Consider the following 25,327-nt stretch of genomic DNA (forward strand, 5'->3'; position numbering starts at 1 on the left):
TAGGAGTCAGATTGATTCTGAGATCTGCTGCTATATTGGATAGATAAGAATAAAGTTTATAGTAAGCATTTCTCATCTACATTCTGCTGTTCTGCTTATAACATCCAAACATTCAGTTTGACCAGTGGAGAAACCCTTACCAAGGAATTCCCATCTCTTTCCTTGCTTGCTTTCATTGGCCAGGGCCAACCCAAATGAATGGCATTCCCCCATAAGGATATGCTAAAAGCACCTGAGGAATTATGTAAAAAGCACAATGACCCTATTAAGAATTCTACAGTTCAGAAGCCATTGAGTCTGAAGGCTATGGCCTGGACAAGCTGACAGATTCATAGCTGATTGTATCTCCAAATGTTGGCTACACAAACAAGTCTGAAGAACCTTCAGCCCAGATCAGAGAGCAAATTGACTTACACTGGACAAGCATATGAATGAATGAAAAAAGCATTTATTATGTTCTTACTGTATGCAATGCACTGCACTGGGGATACAAATGCAAAGTTGAGCCAGTTCCTGCTCTAAAGCTCACATTCTAATAGAAGTAAATAGACAAGACATATAGGAAGCTTCTGCTGTACATCAGATGGAAAGGCTCAATGGTCCAGAGGGTGAAGTGGGAAATCAGGCAGACTCCATCTTCTTTGTTCCACCATTTCTGGTGATAAACCAATTTCTCCTGTAGAGCCATTTGACAGTGCCATTAACTTTGCTAAATGCATCCTGGGTAATATTAACTTACATACAATTCAACAAAACATTTTTAAGTAGCTACTATATGCAAGGCACTATGCTAGGCCTTAGGGATACAAAGACATAAGGTGAAAAATAGTACCTGCCCTCAAGGAGCTTACATAATAGCACCATTCACATAGAGCTGGAAGGAACCCTGGAGGTCATCCAAGTCAACCTCTTCCTTTCACAGATGGGTTAAGTGACCTCTTGGTCACATAAGTAATAAATGGCAGAGTTGAGACTTTTTTTCAGCCTTATAAGACACCCTTATAAAGACATCTTTATGATGTTCTTAATTATGTGCAATGTTTGGTTTATATAGAGGTGGAGGATAAAGCACTGAATTTGTAAAAACAAAAGATATTAAAAAAAAGCAATGGATGGAATGGTCATCCCTTGCTCTCTGTGTGACCTTGGACAAGTCATAGTACCTGGCACATAGTAGGCACTTAATAGTTACTGAATTAAATTAAACTTCACAAATCTGGAACTTCTTCATTTGTAAAATGGCGGCAGGAGGAGTTGGAATAGATTGGCTGCTATGGTACCTTATCACTCTAAATCAGTGATCCCTCGAGGGGTGAGATGTATCAGTTAGTAAAACCATGGGTCTTTCATAGACTCAATGCTCATGGCCTATAATATACTGCTGTGACTGTAAAAACTGAAATACTCAATTTGGTCAAGGGTCACTTTAACTGATAGGCTATACTAAAAGCAAGACATGAATTGTGTCAACAAATGAGGAAAGCATAAACATTTAAGTATGATCTCAGACAGCCAACCTATAAAAACTTGGCTCCAGAGAAGTTATTTAGTTGGTCATCACTGGCCTGTATAGCTACTCAGGAATTACAGTTAAGGATGAAGAACTATTGGTCTAAACATCAAAGCATCCAATTTCACACCACCTAAATATCATTCTTCCATTATCATATGGTAATCATTGTCTTAGTGTAAAGTCATCCTTATTGTATAGCTAATCCAATATCATAAGAGAAATAGAAATAGTTAATGTCCTTAATGCTTTTGGGATTAAAAGTGAATCTGTTTGGCACTTTTTATATGAAAAATCAAAATAAGAGTTAATGAATTGAGAAGAGTTGTTGATTTGCTAGGTGGACCTCTCCATGCACTAGTTCCTTATCTATGAAATGAAGAGGGTTATCACTAGATAAGTTGAGGTCTCTTCTAGCTCAAAAATGCTATCATCTTCTAAACTTAAGATTTCCTACTCTGTTTCCCTCAGAATGAGCTAGCTAATTCTAGAACAAGAGCTAGAAACTTTTATCACAGATAGTAAAATTTGCCAAATGGAAGGCATCAGGAACTTGCTGACTATCACCCAGTGAAAGTGTCATCATCATTTCATCCATGAATCAAAGTCGCATAAAGTTCATAGCCAATATCTCCAATATTCTCATGAAAAGACTAAAGGAACAGTTAAAAAAAAACCCAAAACAAGAACTATAACACAGAATGTTAAAAACTACCTTTGCATGTAATTAGAAAATAAAATGGTACCTATTAATTAAGGAAATGCCCAAACAAATTATGATCTCTCAATATAACAATTATTGAACCACTGGCAATTACAAATAAGAAAAAATTAATAGAAACATGGAAAAACTTGTATGAACTGATACAAAAGAAACGCAAACTAGGAAAATATACATATAAAGACAAAATTGTAAATGCAAACATTAAAGGGCATCTGAATTTAGATTCCATGACCCACCAATCTTAGTTCCAAAGAACAATGACGAAAACATACTTCCTTTCCCTTCACAGTCTACAGAGCCAGAATACTGGATAGGCCACTAAATACTGTGCTCAAGCCAATTGATTTTGCATAACTGTTTTTGGTTGTTACAAAGGAGGTTTCTATGTGGGTTGAGGTATACTGAGAAGTTACTGATGCAAAACAAAAACTTTATTTTTAAAAAGTTCTAGTATTAAGACATTTTAGCAATCTATAGCATATGGAATTCTTCATATCCTTGTATATAACATTTCAAAATATACTGCTTTTGAAATCCAAGGGAAACAGAAAAGCCAGTATTATAGAAAACTTGCATTAAATAGCCAAATGTGAATATAAAAGAAAATTGGATATTTGCTGAAAGTTGAACTTCAGTCTTAATACTCACAACTAACTTGGAAGCAGAGAATGTGTGAGCTGTTTGGGACCCTTTAGATCCCCTAGTCCACTGCCTTTTTGCTAAAACCTAAAATTTAATCATACAAATTCAGATACAAAGGATGCTCTACCCTGCACTAAGTGATTCTTTCCTTAGTGACCGAAGCAATCTCTGATTGATTACTACATTTAGTGGACCCTAAGTGAAGCAGCCAGGTTTGAGGCTCTCAGCCATATCTCTGTTTAGTCTTTGCTTTGCTTCTGCTTCCACAAATCCTAGTTAACTCCTCTCCAATTTCTAGTCCCAGAGCAACTGGCCCATGCAGGGATTACACTGAACTTCAGTTACAATATTGCAACTCTTTTCCAGTTGTGGTATATCACATGACTCCTGTCTATTTAAAACTACTGATATTTTACGTTCAAATCCTTATCCTCTACAAAAAGGGTTTCTTCAAATCAAAGCTTTCATTGTACAAAGAAACTGACACCCAGATATTACAGGTCACACAATTAGTTAATGGCAGAGTCAAAAACGGGACCTAGATCTCCTAATTCTTAGTCCACTGACTTCTCCACTATAATGATAACAACAACAATAATAAATATGGAATTATGTATTCATATAGATTCATATCAATAGGCAACTAACACTGGAACTATTTCTGTGAGAATTGACTTTTAAAAAATCTGCTAATTACAAACATTTAAAAGGAGACCATCTATCCACCATGATCTTGGAATGCTAAAGGTAGAATTACAAGTTCCAATAATCTATAGTGGGACCTCCAAAGCAGAATAGAGAGTAGAAGCAGTCATGAAGCTAAAGACCCTATTCAGGGCTGATTGATCATAAATGAGAAAGTTGTTTTAGTCAAGCTATGTAATTTTCTTAATTTTTGACTTTGTTAGAATAGACCCAACCATGAATATTTACTTGAACAGGCCAAAACGTAAAACATCCAAATATCCATTCATTGAACCTCCTCATATAGTCTAATTTAAAAAAAACCCCAAAACAAACAAAACTAATTTTTCAGTATCATGTGAATAAAATATACTTAGAGAGATTAATAAAGCTACCTGAAATTACCAGGTTCATTGTAATTTAGGTTACAAATTGGAAAGTCATCATAATTTTGAAATTGAAATCAGTTTTATAAGTTTCTTTTTGAATTGCTGGCTCACTTTTCAAAAATTAAAAATCATTAAAAGCCTGCAATTGTGATTGTAAAACAGTTTATTTAAATGTTATACAAAAGCAACAACTCAGTCATGGGCCTTACTTATAAAAGCAATATAAGTGACATCTAAACTGATCATGGAAAACTAAGTTAAATCCAGTTAAGGCACTTTAGATGGAAGTCAATTTCAAAATCCAAATAAAAGAAATGCTCAATTTTGAATACAACAGTATCTCTTCTCTCCACAAACTAATTCAACCTTGAGGGTAAGTAATCTCTCTATTCAAGCAACAGTCTAAGACTTATCTTGGCTAGTCAGCTTCATACAAGTTTCACTATTAGGAATCACAGCATCAATTCAGTGGGTCAAACATGAACAACAACAGCTGATGAAGCCACATGAGCATGCACAAAAGCCAGGTTCCCGATGAACTAACAAATAAAAGAAGCAATTACACTGGAGTACCAAGGTCAACCATTCCCCTTAAGCAAAGTCATCTTTCTTCTGAGGCCTGGAGGCCCTTTCCAAATAGTGATCATCTATGGTCTCACTCCCATAAGATCACAGAACTATGTTATCTACTCTGGGGAAGGTGACCAATAGCCAGGCAGCCAACAGTCACAGGTTATAAAAAGGCAGAACTTCACCTTCAGTCTAGCACATTTGCCCATATCCCTCCCTTCCTCTCTCTGTCTCTCTCCACCCCGCCCCCCCCCCCCAATCTGGTATTTTTGCTTTTTTCATCATTACGGAAGAGATTATGTATTTTGACCTAACACTAAATAGTGCATTAAAATTCTCATAGAAGTTTAGTAACCACAGTGGAAGTTTAAATAGGGGGCAGAATCATTTGAAAACTTTATTCCTTTCATTCACTGAAGAAAGTCAAGAATGAAAACATACTGAATTTTTACCTTGTTCTACTTAAAGCAGTTGGGAAGAAAAAAGAATTAAATTTAGTTCCACAACCATCTATTAAGTGCCAACTATTTGCAAAGTCCTGGGAATCTGAACATAAAAAAAACTATCCTGGTCCTCTACTTGGGGAGGGAGGAGAAGGGGGGAAATAGAAGTAGCACAGCTTTTCAGGGGCACTTCATTTACATACAGAGGTAGCAACCAAGACAACTAGATGCCCAATGTATGTGGTCCATGGGTAGGAGATATTTTTAACAGGGAAAAAAATTGTTTTAACTTAATTAGCAGACATTAAACAACTTAGCACAATAGGGCCTGATGACCAGTTCATCCTAACCATTAGATAATTGACAGTCACTAGGCATCATGCTTAGCATCAATTAGTAAGCGTAAGTGAAGTGAAAAATATTCATCATAGAACTAAACATATTCATTCTTGTATTACCTGTCACATACAAATGACTGATCATGTGGTTTCCCAAAAATCCTCATAATTATCACTTCATTGAATCATCTTCCAAACACTCTGTTCTAAAGTAGACAAAGACCGGAGGAAATTTGTCCTAGTCAGAAAGTGTTTAGGTTTCACTGTGAGCTACTACTATGGTGACCCCCCCCAAAGTAATTTCAAATTAGAACAATTTTCTCAATTAGGAAGTAGGACTAATTTATTACTAAGCTGACATTTTTTAAAAATGAGCTTTCTTGAATTAAAGAAAACTAGGGAAAAGGAATTTACCAGAAAGCCCTAAGTATAAGACTGCTTATTAGCACCCACAGAGAGGACTTTTTAAATGTGACTTTTCATGTCTAAAGCTACATAGCAATGTGCTTCAGGAGAAAAGACCTAAGCAAAGTATCCATTAGGGAGCCTTGGTCTATACACATGTGGAGTGTTATCTGTTTTTAGGAATCAACACAGCACATCTGGCTTCTCAACTTACAAGATAGATGTGCGAAGCATCAATTCCAAGGGGAAGAAAAAGGGGAAAAAGGGTAGGATGCTTATTATAGTTATCGGAAATTGCTGGAAAGATAAGATTGATCAAGATATCTCTTCACACTGGAGTAGAAAAATATTTTATCAGGTGACTAAAAATTAAGAACAAGGAATTCCTCAAATTAGACTGAAGTAGTACTACTAGAAGATTTTCTCTTATTCCCAAAACATACTCTTGTCTAAAAAACTCTGAATTCCACGAGGTTAAATGTTTTGTAAAGCTCACTGGGCTGGGGAGGTTAACAACAGAAGGGAAATTTGTCCTAACACAGCATGGACTTTTAAAGCAAACTGCTTGTTAACATTAAGGCACTACACATCACTCTTTGGTTCCATTTTTTAACACAATCTCAATCCTTTTCAAGAGAGGTAATAAGAACCATACACATTTTGCACTGTTCCAACACAATATATACAATTTCCAAGCTTTAATGTTCCAGCATTGTTTTGCTTCTTTTTAATTCATCAGGAAGCTGAAATAAATACATAGATCCATTAGTCATTACAGATGACAATGAAGGATAGGAATATAGGAAGGCATTTATGTGCTCTCTATCTCCCCTTCACCCCCAACCCCCCAATTACAATTAAGAATAAAGAAGAGGTAGAATGGGGGGGCTCTGAGCTAATTAGCACCTAACCAGAGGCACAGATTTTCTAATTAATTTGATGGTTCCTTTTCTTTACATGTCAGTGTGAGGGGAATAGGAGTGTTTCCAGGAAAAGGGGGTGGGGGAGGAAAGTCCAGGAGGGCTAATTAAGCTCTCTAAATATGCAGATGGAGAAGAGAGAACAGTAATCTAGTAATCCTTTCTCCAAGAAGGAAAATGGTGTTTGGGAACATTAGAGCCTGGGGAGGGGAAATAGAGGCAAGGAAGTGGTAGAGATTTTCAGGGGTGGCATATGCTTTGAGAAACAGGGGTTCTCTCCACCCTGCCTTGGACTATCAGTCAAATTCATTTGGGTGGGATAGGAACACCAGGTCTGAGTTTTTCTTGATAGTATATTAATTTAATTTAGAAATTCTTAAAGGAGACTATGTTGGAATCAGTTTGGGGAGAAATATCATAATTCAGTCCATTTGCAGGCAGACAATTTAAGATGTATTGGGACAACTTTAAGAATCTTTCTTACCTATAGGGATAGCCATGGTATTTAGACTTGAAGACAGAGAGCATCCAACTAAAAAACACAACCACCAGCACAATGCCAACAGCACACATCACTGTCAAAAAGAGAAAAGAGCATTCTAAGTGTAATGTGAAGTACAGATACAAAAGACCAATCAGAGAGCCCTCCTCATCTTAATTTCCAAAGGAATTCAATACAGATAATAATAATAATTCTTATTATCTAGCTCTAGAAAAATAAAATAATCCCACTTTCATCTAACAGGGTTTTATGGTTTACTAATATGATTTAAAAAAAATGGATATAAAGACAGTGAGCATGTCCTAGTGGACAAGGCAAGTACTTACTGGACAGGAAGAACTGGTTTCAAACTCTGATCCTTAGTCATTATGGGTCTCTGGGCAAGCCCGTTTATTTTTAAGTTTTTTGGGGTTTTTTGGCAAGGCAATGGGGTTCAGTGGCTTGCCCAAGGCCACACAGCTAGGCAGTTATTAAGTGGATGAGGCCGAATTTGAACTCAGGGACTCCTGATTCCAGGGCCGGTACTCTATCCACTGAGCCACCTACCCACCCCAGCAAGCTCCTTTTTTACCATTCTTCTATTCCTCTCTGATGGAAGGGCAGGACCATGAACTCCAAACCTCCATTTAAGAAAAAAGCTCACTTCAGATATCTCATTTCTCACCTGGTCCCTCTACTTCTGAGTTCTCTAAATATATTCTCTATCATGGCCCTGTATAGGTTACTCTCTCATCTTCCCCCTGCCCCCCTTTGCTGTTATCTTCCACTGTAGATATGCACCCCCACTGCTTAGCATACAGTAAATGCTTAATAAATATTTATTGACTATTATGTGAATAATGAGCTAGATCAAAAAAGGAAAAAAGCTGATTGGCAGGTGAGAAAATAATAAAATACTGAAAATGCTTAACATTCTTAACCAATAACCACCCCCATTTTAAAATACCAATCTTCTGGGGCAGCTAGGGGGAACAGTGGATAGAGCACCGGCCCTGGAATCAGGAGGACCTGAGTTCAAATTCGGCCTCATCCACTTAACAACTGCCTAGCTGTGTGGCCTTGGGCAAGTCACTTAACCCCATTGCCTTGCAAAAACCAAAAAACCCTCCAATCTTCTTCAATTGATTATATATATATATATATATATATATATATATATATATATGTATGTATGTATAATAAATCTATAGCTATAACTCATGAAATATACCACTAACTCTGAGGAATCCAAATGATCAGTCACCCAAAGAGCAATGGACAAAAGACTTATGGGGGCCTAAATGGGCTAGAGCATCTTACTTGAGGCTCACTAATAAGAGGTATAACCAATATTGACTGGGATGATGGTTCTCAAACTTTTTTGTCTCAATACACCTTTGCACTCTTAAAAATTATTGAGGGTGCCCCCAAGAGCTTCTTTTATGTGTATGTACCTGTCGATATCTATTGTATTAGAAACATCTTAGTCCGATGAAAATAGTTTTGACTTCACTGATCCCAGGGTATCCCCAGATCAAACTTTAAGAACCACTGCTCCAGAAGATATATTATTGGAAAGGATATTGGTCAAACAAATAGTCAGAAAATTGGTATTTTAAGAGAGAGACGGCCTTTACCAGTACCTGTAAAATGCAGAGAAAGCTAAAGGAAGCCTTCAAAACCATATTATTATTCTATAGAGCAGGCTCTTTTTCTATCTGAACAATTTATCCTGTGTTCAAATCTTTTACAATTTACAAAGTACTTTTCCCACTTTTCCATTCCAGGTATGATTTTCATTTGGCAGAACCATCTCCCTCAGCAAAAAAGAATCTAATTTTAGACAAGTTTTATTAGGAATAACAAATATCCCTTTTATGGAAGTAGGGGATGGTAATTTAGAATCATGGAAACATGGAGGGTATCATTTGATTCAAGTTGTCAAAGATGAAGGAAAATTCATTCCTTCAGGGCTTCATTTTCACATATTTTGAGACTTGGACCAAATATGACATTCCACAGAATTTTCTATATTTTAAAAGACATAGAATTCATTTGCATCTTTGGAAATAACAGATGCTTATGGCAAAGGGGATGCTAGGGTAAACTGATAGTTTCAGTTTTCTCATATGTGAAATATCTATTTTAAGCAGATTTCTCTTCCTTCTCTCTTGCTTTCCCTCAACTCACTTCAACCCACCCCATCCCAGGGAGATGGGGAAAATAAGTATGAGGTGACAGTGAGCTCATAGATTCAGAACAGGAAGAGACCTTAGAGATCATTTAGCCCATCTACCTCCATTTACAATTTAGGAAACTGAGGGAGGCCCAGAGAGATGAAATTATTTGTCCTAAATCACTGAGTTGGGACTGGAATCTAGATTGTCTGCCTCCAAACCCACTGTATCAAGTTTGCTCCCAGGATCCTGTTGCTGGCAATGATTCTTCAGATCTTTTGGTAGGTAATCCTGAAGGATTGTCCTACAGGGAGGCTTTCAGTCTGTTTTGAAGAAGAGAAAACAAGCTCTTTTCTTTAGCACCATCCAGTTTAGAAAGCATTGCCTCACAGGCCTGTGAAATATATGATCTGAATATTTTTAAAGATGAGGAAACTAATCCTCTGAAAAAGGAAATGCCAAGCTCTACAAGATGCGATCAGGACCGGGATTTGAACCCACACCTCTCCTGACACTAAGTTTAATCCTACAAATCCTCTTTTTACTACCTCACCTCTCAGGAACACCCAGAAAGGGAAAAAAGAGCAGTACTAGAAAGGGAAGCAGACAAGCCAATCTCTTCAGGCTGTGGGGGGAAAAAAAAGGAAAGATTATGATACGGAAGGCAGGCCAGGGCTGGGAAACATAACGAAGGAAAGGTTTCTCTAGGCAGGAGGCTGTGCCCTTACAGCTCCCTACCCCCTGAAAATCCCCACCTCTCCAACCCCTGATTCCTAGCCTCATCGTCTCACCCCCACAAATTCTGAATTCTGTCCTCAGGTCCGAATCCTAGCTTCCTGAGATCTCAGTCTGGTACCATTTTCTGGCCAGTGGATGGGTTGGGTAGCCCTTGCTCCTATTTCAAGGGTAGGTAGATGGTTTCCTGGCATCCAAAGTCTGAGCTTTAAATGCATTTTCCCATGGAAATTTTGCTTTGGGTCATATATTAGAATGTTGCAAATTGTGGCTAGATTCTATGTTATTATTAACATCACATCATACTTTAGGCACATTATGAGTTTAGCTTTTGTGGTCAGATCTGGGAATCTAACCACCATTTATTAATACTGATTGACATAAGACCACAACCCACTTTGAAGACGTGAGTTGGCTTGCATGTGACAGAAAAATATTGATGCCATTCAAATTGTTACTGAAGAAAAACTGGATTGTCAAAAGGTCTCCTAAGCAAAGGGAAAAGTCCAGCCTTTAAATACAAGGACCAAAAATTTGCTTGGAGAATTTGGGGGTTATAACTCAAATCATCTCAATTAATCACCTGCTTACAGGCAAGCCATAAACAGAGCTTCATTTTCAAGTTAATTTTGTGAACCTGATTTACAATGCTTTATGTAACTTACACTTTCTCTTTCCAATATCCATGTGAGATGTGATGGCTTCACACAACAGCACAATCCCCAGAGTAACAGCACCATCTTTGATCATGGTTTAAGGAGAAATTCCAAGACATCCATGGTCAGCTACCCATAGAATATGGACTTTGTTTCTTCCCCCCAAAACAGCGTGGTAAACGAGGAGGATTCTGCCAAACATCAAATTCAGTACTCAAGAATAATTTAAAGAAAATTCAGTTTGGAAGAAATATCCCACAAGCAAACAAAAACCTGCATTTTAAATGAAACTTTTCAATGCCTAAGAATGATTTGCTTAAAAACTCAACTACTAGTTTCTATCTCTTTATTTTTAGCCTTTAAACAACTGATCCTACTATTCATGCATAAAAGTATTATTATCTTGCATACCCCCCCCAAAGTACCTATAATCAGTAGGGGTGCCTCAACCAGTTAGAGAGCACAGAGACTTGCAGATTAAAACATGACTTTTCCCAAGTCTCCATTCTTCTCAGACTCAGTCCTAGATAGTAAGTAAAAAGATCTATCTGTGGATTCCAATTGTTATTCGAGCCAAGAAGAGGCCTAGCTCTTGAATAAAAGAGAAACCCACCTTAGAGGGAATTTTAAAACAGCCATAAAAGAAACTACTTAAATATCAATCAACAGCAAATGAATTGTGAGGGAAGGCCAAATGCAGTTACTAAGGGAGGGTATCTTTACAGACCAGGATACCTGGGTACTAATTACATGGGTAGGAAAGCAATAGCATGGTTTTTCTCTCAGCAATAAATGACAGAAGTCTAGGAGTATATGTGGTCATTCCCTACTGGTATGGTTTTGCTTAATTGTTTTGGAGAATATGTTTGTATTTTTTGGTTAAGACTATCAATGACTTTTTTAAAAACTGGTTTTCTTGGGGTTTTCTTCTGCAACATAGTTAATATGGAAATATGTTTTGCATGACTTCAAATGTATAATTGCTATTATATTGTTTCTTTTCTCAAGGGGTGGGAAAGGGGGTGGAGGAAGAGAATTTGGAACTCAATTCTTTTTTTTTCCTTTTGGTTTTGGCAAGGCAAAGGGGTTAAGTGACTTGCCCAAGATCACACAGCTAGGTAGTTATTAAGCATCTGAAGTCAAATTTGAACTCCTGACTCCAGGGCTGATGTGGCACTGTGGCACCTAGCTGCCCCTGGAGCTCAATTCTTAAATAATGAATTGGGTTTTTTTGGTGAGGTAATTGGCGTTAAGTGACTTGCCCAGGGTCACACAGCTTGTGTCACATGTTTGAAGCCAATTTTGAACTCGGGTCCTCTAGGCACCAAGATTGGTGCTCTATCCATTGTGCCACCTAGCTGCCCCTAAAAAAATGCTAAAATTTTGTTTAACATGTAAATGGGAAAATCTAAAAATAAAAATAAAAGACTATCAATTTTAAAAATCTTGATATATCCTGCTTTTTTTATTAAGCCTATTGTTCCTTCTGTTGATACAGGTCAAGAGGAGATAGTTCTGCTTAGATTGCAGTGGTATTAGAATAAAAAAATTCCATGATAGTCAACATCAGGTAATAATCTCTAAGTTTAGCAGGCTGGCCCTTAGCTGACAAAGAGTCTGTTGCTTGGTATACTTAAAAGCCTTTTTAATTTGGCAGGCATGTCAGAGCTTTCTTTCCCCTAGTATGAACTGTAAGCGTTCACCTCCAGGGCATAGTAAGGCATCAGGGGTTGCCAGTAGTGGCAGAGTGGGGTGCAAACCCATACAACCTAGGAAAAACTTTAGGATCATAAGATGCTTATGATGGATGCTTGGCAAGAGGGGGACATGCCACATCCACGATGGGGGTGACCAAAAGGAGAAAAATACACTTGACTTCAAAGCCTCTATTTTTCCAAGTTAGGAGTGGGGGAAGAAGATAGACATCACATAGTTCAATAGCACCTACTTAGGTGCTCCTGGCCTAGTACTATGGGAATTTCCCTTGCCACTCCCTGTAATATTATCTAGTCAAACTAAAAATATCCTACTCTGTCAAGCAATGCATCAGAGCTATTTACTGCTGAGAAACAACATGAGCGGACAGCTCCAGATGGTGGGCAGAAGAAGAGTGGGGTGCTACGTCTTAAGTACACTGAATGGAGACAGCCAGAGTCCCCTGAAACTAAGGTTTAAACAGGAAATGGAGGAGAGACTCTGGATGCAGTGACTGTCTCAAGCCTATAGGTAAGATCATCAGTCTTTTCCCGAGTTGGAATTTTAAAAACAGCCCCTCAAAAAGGAACAACAACATATGTAACATTCAAAAAATCAAATTACTATAAATCAGAGCTCTGTCTGGTTCAAGTAAAGCCTGGAGCAAGTTTTTGCTTCAAAGAGCATAAATGAAAGGCCATCATCACCTGTAGAGAGAGACCCTAGCAAAGGAAAGGCAAGAAATGCTGAAGAAGGGATAGGTACATAGAGTCCAGTGAATATTATAAGGAGGATACTAAACAGAAGGACGATGTGTGTTTCAGCTACAAACTGGGCCTGGCTGCTTCCATGAATGTAATTCTGGAAAAACAAAAACAAACCAAAATTATTTTTAAAAATCAAATTCCATATACTGTTCAATATGTATTAATTCAACCATGTAAAGAGACAGTTATGGAAATACAAATATTTAATTTGGAATTATATTCAAGTATGTGTTAATCAATATAGTCTATGATATATTTACTCAATATCTAGATATTTAATTGTGAAAATAAACAGGAAGAAGTGTTTGATTTTTTTTTAAAGAAAACAAATCAGAACCAAATACAGGTTTACCTAAAGACCTCACTGAACAAAAACACAGAATATTTAAAGTAAAGCCTACTTTTAGGGAACTCTGTGCCAAATAAAGGTGACTTCAAACTTTTCCAAATAGAAAAGCAAAATAAGCTAGAGATGTGAGTTGACATCTCAACTCTCCTAATTTGACCATGGCTGAGTCATATCTTGTTTTGAGTTTTACATTCCTGATAATTATTATTATTATTTTTAGGTTTTTGCAAGGCAAATGGGGTTAAGTGGCTTGCCCAAGGCCACACAGCTAGGTAATTATTAAATATCTGAGACTGGATTTGAACCCAGGTACTCCTGACTCCAAGGCTGGTGCTTTATCCACTGCGCCATCTAGCTGCCCCCTTTCCTGATAATTATAAAAGAGGGATGGATAATAATTGGATTCTCCCAAGACAAAGTCATCATGAGGAAAACACTTTGAAAGTTCAGAGTTCTAGGGAAATAGCTATTCTTATTATTGAGGGGTAGGCTAGTAAGTTAGATAAAGGGCTGAACTAGGAACTGAACCCTACCACAGGCACTTACTAGCTGTGTTACCCTGGGCAAGTCACTTAACCTTTTGGGACCTGAGTTTCCTCATTGGTAAAGAATGATATCTATAATCCCTTCTAGCTTGAAATCTAGGATACTCTGAGCATTATTAAACCAATATAAATTCTGTTTTTATTTATGAGAAGATTTAGTGACTTTACCAGATGTACAAGAGATTTTGAGACAGTCAAAAGCAATAGTAGGGAGATGTAATATAGGAATGTAATGGTTAATATTGAACCATAAGGGCTGAATTTTAAGAATTTAGAGAAATATGGGAAGAATTATATGAAATGATGCAGAATAAAGAGAGAAGAACAAGAAAAACAACATTTCTTTACATAGAATGTAAATGAATATGACAAAAAAAGTCAGTCTACTCTCAATCAGATAGAAAGACACTTGGGTTGCAAAAGATACATAATGAAATACATTCCGCTCTTTTCCAAAGAAAGGCGGGAGGTGGAGGAGGGGACCAAAAGGTTGCTGTTATTCACTCATGCTGACCCCATGTGAAATTTTCTTGGCAGAGATACTAAAGTAGTTTGTATTTTCCTTCTTCAGTTCATTTTACAGATGAGGAAACTGAAACAAACTGGATTATGTGACTTGCCCAGGGTCATAAAGTTAGTATGTGTCTGCCGCCAGATCTGAATACAGAAAAATGAGCCTTTCTGATTCCAAGTCCAGTCTCTAGCAAATGCAGCACCATCTAGTGGTTCAATAAAAAGTTACATAGCTAGACTACACAAGGAGAACAAACTTGCAGGAAGGATGCCATATTTTGGATTGGCCCAGGGTCAACAATGAACCCACAGTCAACATACCAGCATTTATTAAACACCCACTCATGTAACAGGCACCTAGGTGAGACCAAAAACCAAAAATGAAACATTCTTCACTTCAAATACTATGCATTTTAAGTGGAAAACAGTAAGCACACATGTGTATATAAACACACAGTAACTAAATTTAAAATTATAGGGAAGGGGGAGAAGCAGGATAATCAGTAGCTGGAGGCAATCAGGAAGGGCTTTATGGAGGAGATAGCCTAGATAAGCTTTGAGGGAAAGGAGGAATTCTAAGAGGCTTAGGTCAGTGGGGAGAGCAATCCAGGCCTGGGGGAGGGGGGACAGCCTGTAAAAAGGCACAGATGTCATGTCATACATGAGGAATATCAAGACCAGTATGGCTGAACTGTGGCATGTGAGAAGGGTAATATCACTTAATAGTGTTGGAAAGGGAGGTTGGAGGAAGGTTGGGAAGAGCATTAAGAAGAGTTTGAATTTGATCCTTGAGGCAATGGATGAGTTCGAAAAACCAAGGCCAACCCTGTGTGTTGGGGCAATGACTTGGGTAGCTGAGTAGAAGATGGACTCAAGAGGCAGGAGACTCAATTAGACAGCTAAGGCAATAGTTTAAGAGACAGACTTGTTAAGGGCCTGAAGTAGGATGGTGATGTTTGTCCTTTGTTCTTTTTTTTAGGTTTTTTTTTTTGCAAGGCAAACGGGGTTAAGTGGCTTGCCCAAGGCCACACAGCTAGGTAATTATTAAGTGTCTGAGACTGGATTTGAACCCAGCTACTCTTGACTCCAGGGTCAGTGCTTTATCCACTGTGCCACCTAGCCACCCCTTGTCCTTTGTTCTTGAAAAAGGCCATGACATCATCAGAGAGGTGATGTCATGAAAAGCACATGAATTGGATTTGAGTGGGGATGGGGTAGGAGGGAGCTGTGCTATGTCACCAGCCTCACTTTCTCCTCCAGAGCCCTTTGGGTCCAATGGCCAGATATGAATTAAGATGACTGGAGATGGCCCAGGATGCCAGGTGATCATTTTTAAGTGACTTGCCCAAAGTCACATAGCTAGTCAAGTGTCAGAGGCAAGATTTGAACTCAGGTCCTCCTGACTCCAGATTAGTGCTCTATCCAAAGTACCACCTAGTTGCCTCCATGGGAGACAGATGCTACAGATAGCATGGGAGAGAAACAACAAGATTTGCTAATTAATAGGACATGTAGAGCGAGGCAAGGTGATGTCAGGGATGACTGAGGCTTTGAACTTGGCATACAGGAAGAATGGTGGTGTCCTTATTCAAAATAGGGAAGTATAGAATAACTTTATAGTAACTATTTCTATTATAATAATAGAAAAATTCCATGAGGACATTAAGAACCACTTTCTAACATTAAAATGTTTTAGTGACAAAATATATTTCATTAACAAGTTGGGGAAAATTCTATAACTATAGGGTCACAAATAGAAATCTCAACCACAAAGGAGGGGCCCCCCAATAGTTAGGAAAAATTATCCCTAATTATGCCTAAAGGTTTTTGCTACATCTTAAAATTGGAAAAACCATATTAACTAAACAAGAATTTTCATGGTTTTGAATTTTTAGGAAAATTTAAGGTTTAAAAAAAAAAGGAAATATTTTTCACCAGGAAAACATACAGAACATGGGAGAAGCATTGGGAGAAAAATACATTTTCCTTTGCTTCTTTTCATGTTGCTACTTTAGATATGGATGCAAAAAAATCCAGGAAGTAACAGCCCACTGCTTTTTAAAGTCAGAAAACTGCCAAGTACTTACTACCCACACTGTTTCCTACCACAACAGTGAATGCAACGAGTCAAAACAACATTTCTCCAAATGGAGAGTCCAGGCACCTGAAGAATTGAGAGGATTATGGAGAAATAGATGGACCATGAGTTACCAAAACAAAAAAGAGCTATATAACTGACAATCCAGATAGCAGGCAATAGATATATTTGTCAAAAATGGTTGGCCTATTCTGTCTCTTTGCTCATGAAAGATCTAATGGGTTTGAGACTTGTGGGATTCTTGATGGGGGAAGCAAAGGCTAACTAACTTCCTGCATGAAGTAAGAGCCAGGGGCCAAAGGATGAAAGAGTCACAAAGCTGGGGAACTGTCATGTGACAGATAGCATGGTGTCTGTGAAGTCTAGATCTTGGTTTTATGACACCCATGTTAACTAAATCATCTCAAAGGGAAGGGCTAAAGTCTCAAAATAAAATTCTAATTCACAATCCTAACAACAAAAACATGTAACAATTGCCCCAAAGCTGGATAATTCCTGGTCAAGTCAATGATTCAAACAGGAAGAAAGTTGAAAGGACAGAGGATGTTTAGTTTGGAGAAGAGAGGAGGGCAAGAAAGAAAAAGACATCATGACTCACATTGGTTATTAGAAGGGTAGATATAAGAAAGAAGGATCTAACTTATTCTGCTTGCTCCCAGAAGGGAAAATTAGGATCATTTCAACAAATGTACCAAGAGGCCACTTTAGGTTCTGGAAATCAAACAACATCCTATCAATTGGGCCTATTCAAATTTAGAATGTGCTGTCTCTAGGGTGAGTAGGTTCCTTTCTCATGGGAGGACTTCATCCAAAAGATGCTAGATGATCACTTGTTGTAGTTACTGTTGCAGTTACAGGTCAAAGGTAAGACTAAAAGGCTTGAGGTTCCTTTTAACACTTATCTTCAGCTTTTATCTATAAATATATATTAAGAATTTAGTGGGCACAAAGCACTATGTTGAGAACTGGGTATGACATATATGAAGTTTATATAAGATCCCAACCCTGCTTTCAGAGGGAAGAAGAAATAAAGTTCTCATGTCATATTTTGTATCAAGGTTAAATATTAGATGAGGTTCCAGGGGAAGAATAGAAGATACATGGGATCATGGGTTGGACAGCATTTGAATTGGGGATCAAAGAAAGAATCAGAATTCACAAAGGAAAAAAGCAAAAATAACTTTTCATACTTGAGTATGAACAAAAGTCAGAAGGAGGAAAAAAAGAGAGCAGTCTTGGAAGGTAGAGAACAGACCAGTTTGGCTGCAGAGTAAAGTGAGATGTCAAGGTAGGCTAGTATCAAATTATCCATAGTCCCTGTATGCCAGCCAAAGGTTTCTCACATATGTAAACAATGATTTTTTTTAACCATTTTTTTTTTTTGTTAAGCAATCTAGGGAACCACTGAAGAATTTGAGGCAGAAAAAGGACATAACCCGAAGATAATTCTGGCAGTGGCATGATTGTTGGGGACTATGTGAAAGGCAGGAAGGTCTATTATGGGACTGGTCTGATTGTTGTTCTTTGTTCTCAAAGAGGACCAAAAAGGAGTGAAGTTACAGTATGTCCACTATGGCTGATCAGATCCATACAAGCTTGGAATGTTCTACCTATCACAGGTTGGGCACAGATAATCCATGGGAATATTTGGGCCGAGTCTCTAAACTTCCATATTTGGGCAATATGAGATGATCAAAATAAGTCTAGGAGTTATGGAGGAGATAGATTTCCTGGTACTGTTACTTTAATCCTCCCAGTAGTTCAGTTTCTTTCTGTATTATTACCCATCATGAGTATGTGAGATCCTTGAGAGCAAAGACTCTCTTTCTCTGTTACTATCTCCATTTCTTTGCACTGGGTTTGGTCTGCAGTAAGCTTTTTTATTTTTTAGGTTTTTTTTTTTTTTTGCAAGGCAAAGGGGGTTAAGTGGCTTGCCCAAGGCCACACGGCTAGGTAATTATTAAATGTCTGAGGCTGGATTTGAACTCAGGTACTCCTGACTCCAGGGCCGGTGCTCTATCCACTGCGCCACTTAGCTGCCCCTTGTAGTAAGTTTTTATTGAATATAATAAATTAAAACATCTATTTCAAACACTGAGCTCCTCCAAATAAGTGGAAATGGTTAGATAATGTTTGAAGAACTCATGTTCAACAGGTGCTCCATTCTTTTCTCCAATTAACAAGCATTTTTTTAGCTATCAACTCCAAATAAATAAAGAAAAACCTTTGTAACAAATAAATATATTGAAGCAAACAAATCACTATATTGGAGATGTCCAAAAATGTATGTCTTATTCGGCATGTTGAGTCCATTGAGGAGTTCAATTATTAACTGAATTTTTCATATGAAATTGGTTCAACAATCGACTTGTGCATCTGGTCCTCTCTAGTAGTGCCAATCAAATAAGGATTGCCCAACAGCCATTACTGGAACTCCCATCCTCATGCATGATGCTTTTTAGGTCAAAAAATATTTTCATGCAGAGTATCTCATTTCTTCCTGGTTCAGATCTGGAATGGACCTCAGAGTCTATCTTGACAGTCCCCTGGTTTTGCAAATGAGGAAACTAAGAGTTGAGCCATAGAGGTCTCCTTGTCCAACAGGTGGCAGGACACAAGATTAGAATCCAGGTGCTGTGGTTTTATACCCAATGCTCTTTTGCCTCATTACCCCTAGGGTGAACAGTGAAATAAACAGGATGGGTATCTATGATCCCTTTTTACTAAGGAAATGGAGGTGCTTTGAGAGGGTAAAAGGCATTCCACCATGGACACAATTAATTCAGTATTCATTCTATGTAGATCACAATTTAATTCATCTAGAGCGAAAAAATTGCTTCACTTGAGATGGGATAAACTAGCAATTGAGATTCTACTTAGGTATTGCATTTAATCATTTGAGACATAATTTAAAGGCTTTCCAAAGAAACAGTTTGTATTAGTTTTTTTAAAACATGTATTAATGCAATAAATGATAAAACAGGTTGCATTCTCCAAAGGTCCCAGGACCCTGATAACCTTATTCTACATGAAAATGAAGTTTCATTCTTCAGCAATGGAGGATAATGTGTTTCTGGGTCGTTTACAGTACTTCAAACTTAACGGAAGAACTCAGTGGTTTTTATTTTCAAGATATGAAGCTGTGGCAGTTTGAAAACTCAGTCAAGAAAGAAATTGGTCTTATATACTAGAAAGACTTGCATTAATCTGAGCCTTAAATTTAAAGGAATCTTGGCTTTTCCTTACCACTTGTCCTGTATGAGGATTCTTATGAGCATATGGTGGTCCTCTTATGTGATTCCACATCTGTCCAGATGTCATTGCAAGTACAAAGCACTTAAATAAAAAAGATACAAAATGATTTTAACTTATCTACTTAGCATACTTAGGAGTTTCTTATTTTTCTCCTTTCCCCCCTCTGACAGCAAGTAACCTATTATAGGTTATACATATTTAACTATGCTAAACGTATTTACATCATAACCTTTTTTTTAGGTCTTTTTGCAAGGCAAACGGGGTTAAGTGGCTTGCCCAAGGCACAGCTAGGTAATTATTAAGTGTCTGAGACCGGATTTGAACTCATGTCCTCCTGACTCCAGGGCCAGTGCTCTATCCACTGTACCACCTAGCCGCCCCTCAGTGTATCCTTTTTTAAGGCATTATTTTGTAATGTGGTAACTTCATGTATCCTATTTGATACCAGAAGAGATTTCCTTCCACAAACATTGAAGTTTATTCTAAGTATCTCCATAGTCTTACGTATATCAGGATAAAATCACATTTACTAAAAAACAGGCAACACTTTTCTGTTAGCAATCAGTCTTTATTAAACTTGTGCTTGATAGTTTAAGTACTCATCATCACCAAGGTGTTTGTAAAAGTTTTCAAGTTAGCCAGTTAAAAAGCCTTTTCCAAACAGAAATAAGTTTGGAGTATTATGTCTTCTCAGATGTATAAGAATGAGAAAAAATCTTGCTTCAAAGTAGAAAGCAGATTAGTAGTTCAAACAGTCTAATGTTATCGTAACAAATCACTGTACTGAGTTCAGGTTAGAAAAAGTCATGTTACCCTCTTATTCACAGAAGAAACAAAAGAATCTCTTTGCACTAAGACTTTGGAAATACACTGTATAAACCTGGCTGAAGAGATAGCATTTTGAACTGTATTCAAAGGGAAAAAAACCTCTGATTTTACTAAATCACTTACCAAGGCTGCGAAGGCCCATCCAGTTTTGTTAAAGAGAAAATCCAGATTACTTCTTCGAAGATAGACGAGGCCACCAATAACAGCCAAAAGCAATCCTAACATAAGGGGGCCAGCATAATTTGCTGGTCTAATTATTCGAATCTAAGAAGAGAGAAGAAAAATATGCTTAAATCGTAGATTTAATGACCAGCTGGCAAAAAAAAAACCTAGAAATGAAGATATACATAAGATTAGCATGACAAAAACCCTGACAGTCTCACTTCCTGGGAATATTATATAATAAAATGGGATGTTAGGAACATCATTGCAATTTTAGGCTATCTAATCAAGGAAGTGATTCTCTCTAGATACCACAGGATTTTTTAACTTGAGAAACTCCCAAGGTCACCTCACTAATCAACTGACAAATGAAATCCACAACTGAACACAGAAAGTCTTATCACTTAGCTTTCTAATTCAGAAAACTACCATCATTTGTATGGCTGAGGGTGTTTCTGCAGTTAAAAGTTAGTGATGCTGTGTAAGATAAGGAGGAAGGAAATGTTAACTACCTCCTTTATCTTGACTATCCAGTGAACTTTGAAAACAGATTGTTCTCCAAATTGAGCAAACTTACATTGACATCAGTTCGATCAGCTATCCACCGGGCAATCTGTTCAGCCGAAAAACCCCGAACCTGTAACTCATATGTATCACTCTGTTTTGGCTTCCCTTTGGCAGGGAAGTTCATGAAAGTTGGAGCCGAATTCATGTTTAGCTGATTTGAAGGCAAATCAAAGAAACAAAGAAAACAAATAAAAACATCATGAAAAGGAGGAAATGAAAATACCAGAAAAATAATTCACTAGTAACAGTAAGGAAAAAAATAAAGCTTAAAGTTCTGATTCAGCATCTTAAGAAGAGCTTACCATCTGAAAAACATCAGACCCATCATCGAAATCTACCATAGCAAAAAATATCTTGTTGGTAAACGCATTAGAGTATCTCCAGGAGTTGGCCAAAATATGGAATTCTTCATCAGCTTGCCTAGATACAAACATGTGTGAAAACAAATCAAAAAGAATGACTGAATTTATCAACAGTTAAAAAAAACCCAACGATACATATGAACAAGAGCAGAGGAGGCATTTGAATGCCCCAACCACTCCTATAGTGAAGAGGAAGAAAATGTGTCTAAATGACCTAAAGAAACAGCTAGGAGGTAGCTCAGTTCAAATCTGATCTCAGATGTCTTGGCTGTGTGACCCTGGGCAAGTCATTGTTTACCTCAGTTTCCTCATGTATAAAATGGATTGGAGTAGGAAATGGCAAACTATTCAAGTACCTTCCTCAAGAAAAAGCCCAAATGGGGTCATGAAGAGTCAGACACAGCTTAATAACTCAGCAACTACAAAAATCATGTAAGTTGAATTCTGAGCAAGGTTTTCTGCCCTTATTTTGAGGAAATACAAATCTCATTTCATAGGGATAGCATCAGAAAGGAGATGAAGAAGAACTATTCATTGCTTTGGTGAATAAATCACTAAATCCCAAAGAGATAAGCCCATAGTTTGGTTTATCTTCAGTATTCATATACCTATTTTTCTGAGAATTCAAAAATCAATACTAAAAGTCAGGTCAAATAGCATTGTGATACTGACTAAATTAGAACTTTAGAAGAGCAATCAGGCAAATTTAAGGTTATAGTGAAAAGAGGAATTTTGTACCCTGTCTTACTAACTGTGTCTTCTTGGGCAAGTGAGCTTTAGTTTCCTCATTTGTAAAATCAGTATACTAATAGTGACTATCTCACTGAGTTAGTGTATAAATTAAATGAAACATCTTCTATATTGTGCTTTGCAAACCTTAAAAGCTGTAGAGAAATTATAGCTATCAATATAGCCATGGGTAGGATCATAGGATATAAAGTTGCATAGAATTTAGTGATCTAGCTCCCTTATTTTTCATTTGATAAAACTGAGGCTCAGGAAAAATCAAATGAGCTGTCTAAGGTTAAATAAGTAGTCAAAGTCTAAATATGAATCTATGTCTTCCAACTCCTAATTCAGTATTTGTTCTATTTCTTTCCATTGCCTTTCTCCTATGTAAAGGATAGGAATGTAATTAGAGGGAAAGTTTAATGAATAATATATTTTGGTGTACATGATGAAAAATCTGAAGATTTCATTGCTTTCTCTATCATCATGCAATGAATATCTATCCACCTATCTGCTGCTATTACTGTCTGAAGTTGGGGGTCTGAGACAGGAAATGTCAGTGTAACAATGCAACTGGATTGCCTCTAATAAGAGGTGGGAATGGTAAACATTTTATTTTTCGATTAAAAAAAAAAATCATGCCCAAATGACATCAGTCTAGAGTTGAAAGTTCATACCGGCACACCAGACACTGGCGATGTGGTTCAAGAGCCGTGAACATCACAATCACCGAGTAGTTTTTTGGTGATCCCTTGACAAAACGACGGAATTTATCTCCATTCATTCTTATCACTGCTCTCTTACTGGCCCAGTCCATCAGTTGACTAACCTTTTCTGACAATACCATCTATAAAAAAGAAGGAAATAATTTTTCACAATACTCAATTTGTTCCTGTTTTACAATCTGAAACAAATGACTAAGGCTAAAAAGGAAAGTGGGGTCTGATACATGAGGTAAATATTGCTATTTTTGAATGAATCCTTAGTTTTCTATCAGAATAATAATTAAAAAAAATCCAACCACTTCTCAGCTGCCACTTTGTTTTATTGAGTAATTATATGTCAATGTTGATTATATTTGTATCTCTGAGTTTTGTTATCCTCATCTGAAAAAAAGTGGATGGTAAAAGGGTGGGAAGATTTTTAAGGGGAAAAAACTGTTTTTTTTTCTGTGAGGAAGCAAGTGATGGAAGGTTATGAAGCACATAACAAATTAAGTTTAAATATTTTAAGTATGCAAATGGGAAAAATGTCACTGGAGTAGCGAAATTTCAAAGTATGATTATCAGGCAATGAAAATTTATGAACTGCCTACTAAGTTTCAATCTCTGGGGATGCCAAAAGAGGGTAAAAGGCAGTCCCTGCCCTCAAAGGGCTCACAATCTATTGGGGAAGACAAGAAGCAAACAAATGTTAAATGGGAAATAATTAAAAGGGAAAAGGTATTCTTTTTCAAAACTAGATTTTAGTTAAGATTTAAGGGAAGTCAGCAGAGAGGGTTTTAGGTATGGCTGCCAGCTAAACAAAATGGCCTGTGCTTAGAGAGATGGGATGATTAAAATATCACCCACAAAATGAGGGAGCTCCAAATTTCTGGCTTTTCAGAAAAAGTCCAGTTGTTTGCATCATCCTTCCAAATGAAGGAGCTAGATATTTCTGACTTTCCAGTCTATAGTTGTGTCATTGAGAGAGCCACACTGGTGGGTGGGGAGTGTGCTACCTTTGGAGGGGTCATAGTTCAGTCCCCTACTTATTCAGGTGACTTTGGCCAAGTTCCTTTAACCTGTCTGAGCCTTCTGAGCAGTGAGGACAGTAGAACTCATGGATATAACATGGCCTCAGAGGTCCCTCTCAGCCCTAGGGCCACCTTTACTTCTAGCGAGCCTGCATGAATACATTTTCCCAGTAACACGTCTTCTCATTGGCTGTATTCGAAGGTACAGTGCAAGGAGGAGCCATCGGGATGGAATGCCATTAAGGCCCAGTGGAGAAGATGCAGCATCACCCAGGAGGTTTGGGTGCCAATGGAGCGGGCAAAATGTTTGTCAGGGAAGTGGTAATCTTGGTGGTGGGGGTGGGCGTTTATTTGAATAAATGAGGCAGGTGGACCGAGCAGCTGCTAGAGTCCTTGCTCCTTCTCCGGGCCCCAAAGGCCTCCCCCGAGATCGCCACTCTAGGCTTTTCTCCCTTGGGTGTGGCGTTGCCCCCCCCCAATGTCAGGCCGACCTGCTCCGGACCTCGGAGTTGGGGGCGAGCCAGGGTTGGCCCAGGAGGTCGTCTACCCCAAAGCGGGCCCAGGATGGAGCGGGCGGGGAAGCAGCCTCCTCCGGGGCCCAATTAGGCCCGACCCCCCTCGATCCCTGGGTACGCAGCGCCCCCCACCGCCCGTGCGAGTAAATGCAGACATCAGCACCAGGGGAGGGCCACGAGGCCGCACCCTCAGGCCTCCCGAGCCCCCTTCCGGCTTCACACCCCAGGGCCGAGCGGACTCGCCCCCCCGCCCCCTCCCCCGCAGGGGCAAGCGAGCCAACCAGCGGCCGCTGCTCACCTCCTTTCTGCGGAAGGCAGAGGCAGAGGGGAAGCGGCAGGCCACGAAGAGCAGCGCCAGCGCCAGCGCCGCCACCGCCGGCACGCACCAGACCCGCCAACCGACAGCCATGGCTGCTCCGCCGCGCTCCGTTCCCAGCCCCGGCCAGCCCGAGTGAAACTTTCCTCTGCCGGGGATGGCGGGGGCGGGCCTAGGAAACGGCCCACCGGGCGCCTTCGCTCATTGGCCTAGCTCA

The 25,327-nt window shown here is 38.5% G+C and overlaps 1 protein-coding gene across 1 annotated transcript; it reads right to left on the reverse strand.

Moving 5' to 3' along the window:
* Nucleotides 1-428: 428 nt before the first annotated feature.
* On the reverse strand, nt 429-25,218 carry MAGT1 (magnesium transporter 1). The gene is made up of 10 exons (XM_074208112.1): nt 25,093-25,218; nt 23,222-23,391; nt 21,756-21,873; nt 21,464-21,604; nt 20,848-20,988; nt 19,888-19,977; nt 13,167-13,230; nt 10,684-10,758; nt 7,110-7,200; nt 429-6,448 (listed from the first exon to the last, which is right to left on the reverse strand). Exons 1-10 carry the CDS (start codon nt 25,201-25,203, stop codon nt 6,433-6,435), a joined length of 1,017 nt encoding a protein of 338 aa, XP_074064213.1. The 5' UTR covers nt 25,204-25,218; the 3' UTR covers nt 429-6,432.
* Nucleotides 25,219-25,327: the final 109 nt, after the last annotated feature.

Source organism: Macrotis lagotis, chromosome X, assembly GCF_037893015.1.
Source record: "Macrotis lagotis isolate mMagLag1 chromosome X, bilby.v1.9.chrom.fasta, whole genome shotgun sequence".
Classification (NCBI taxonomy): domain Eukaryota; kingdom Metazoa; phylum Chordata; class Mammalia; order Peramelemorphia; family Peramelidae; genus Macrotis; species Macrotis lagotis.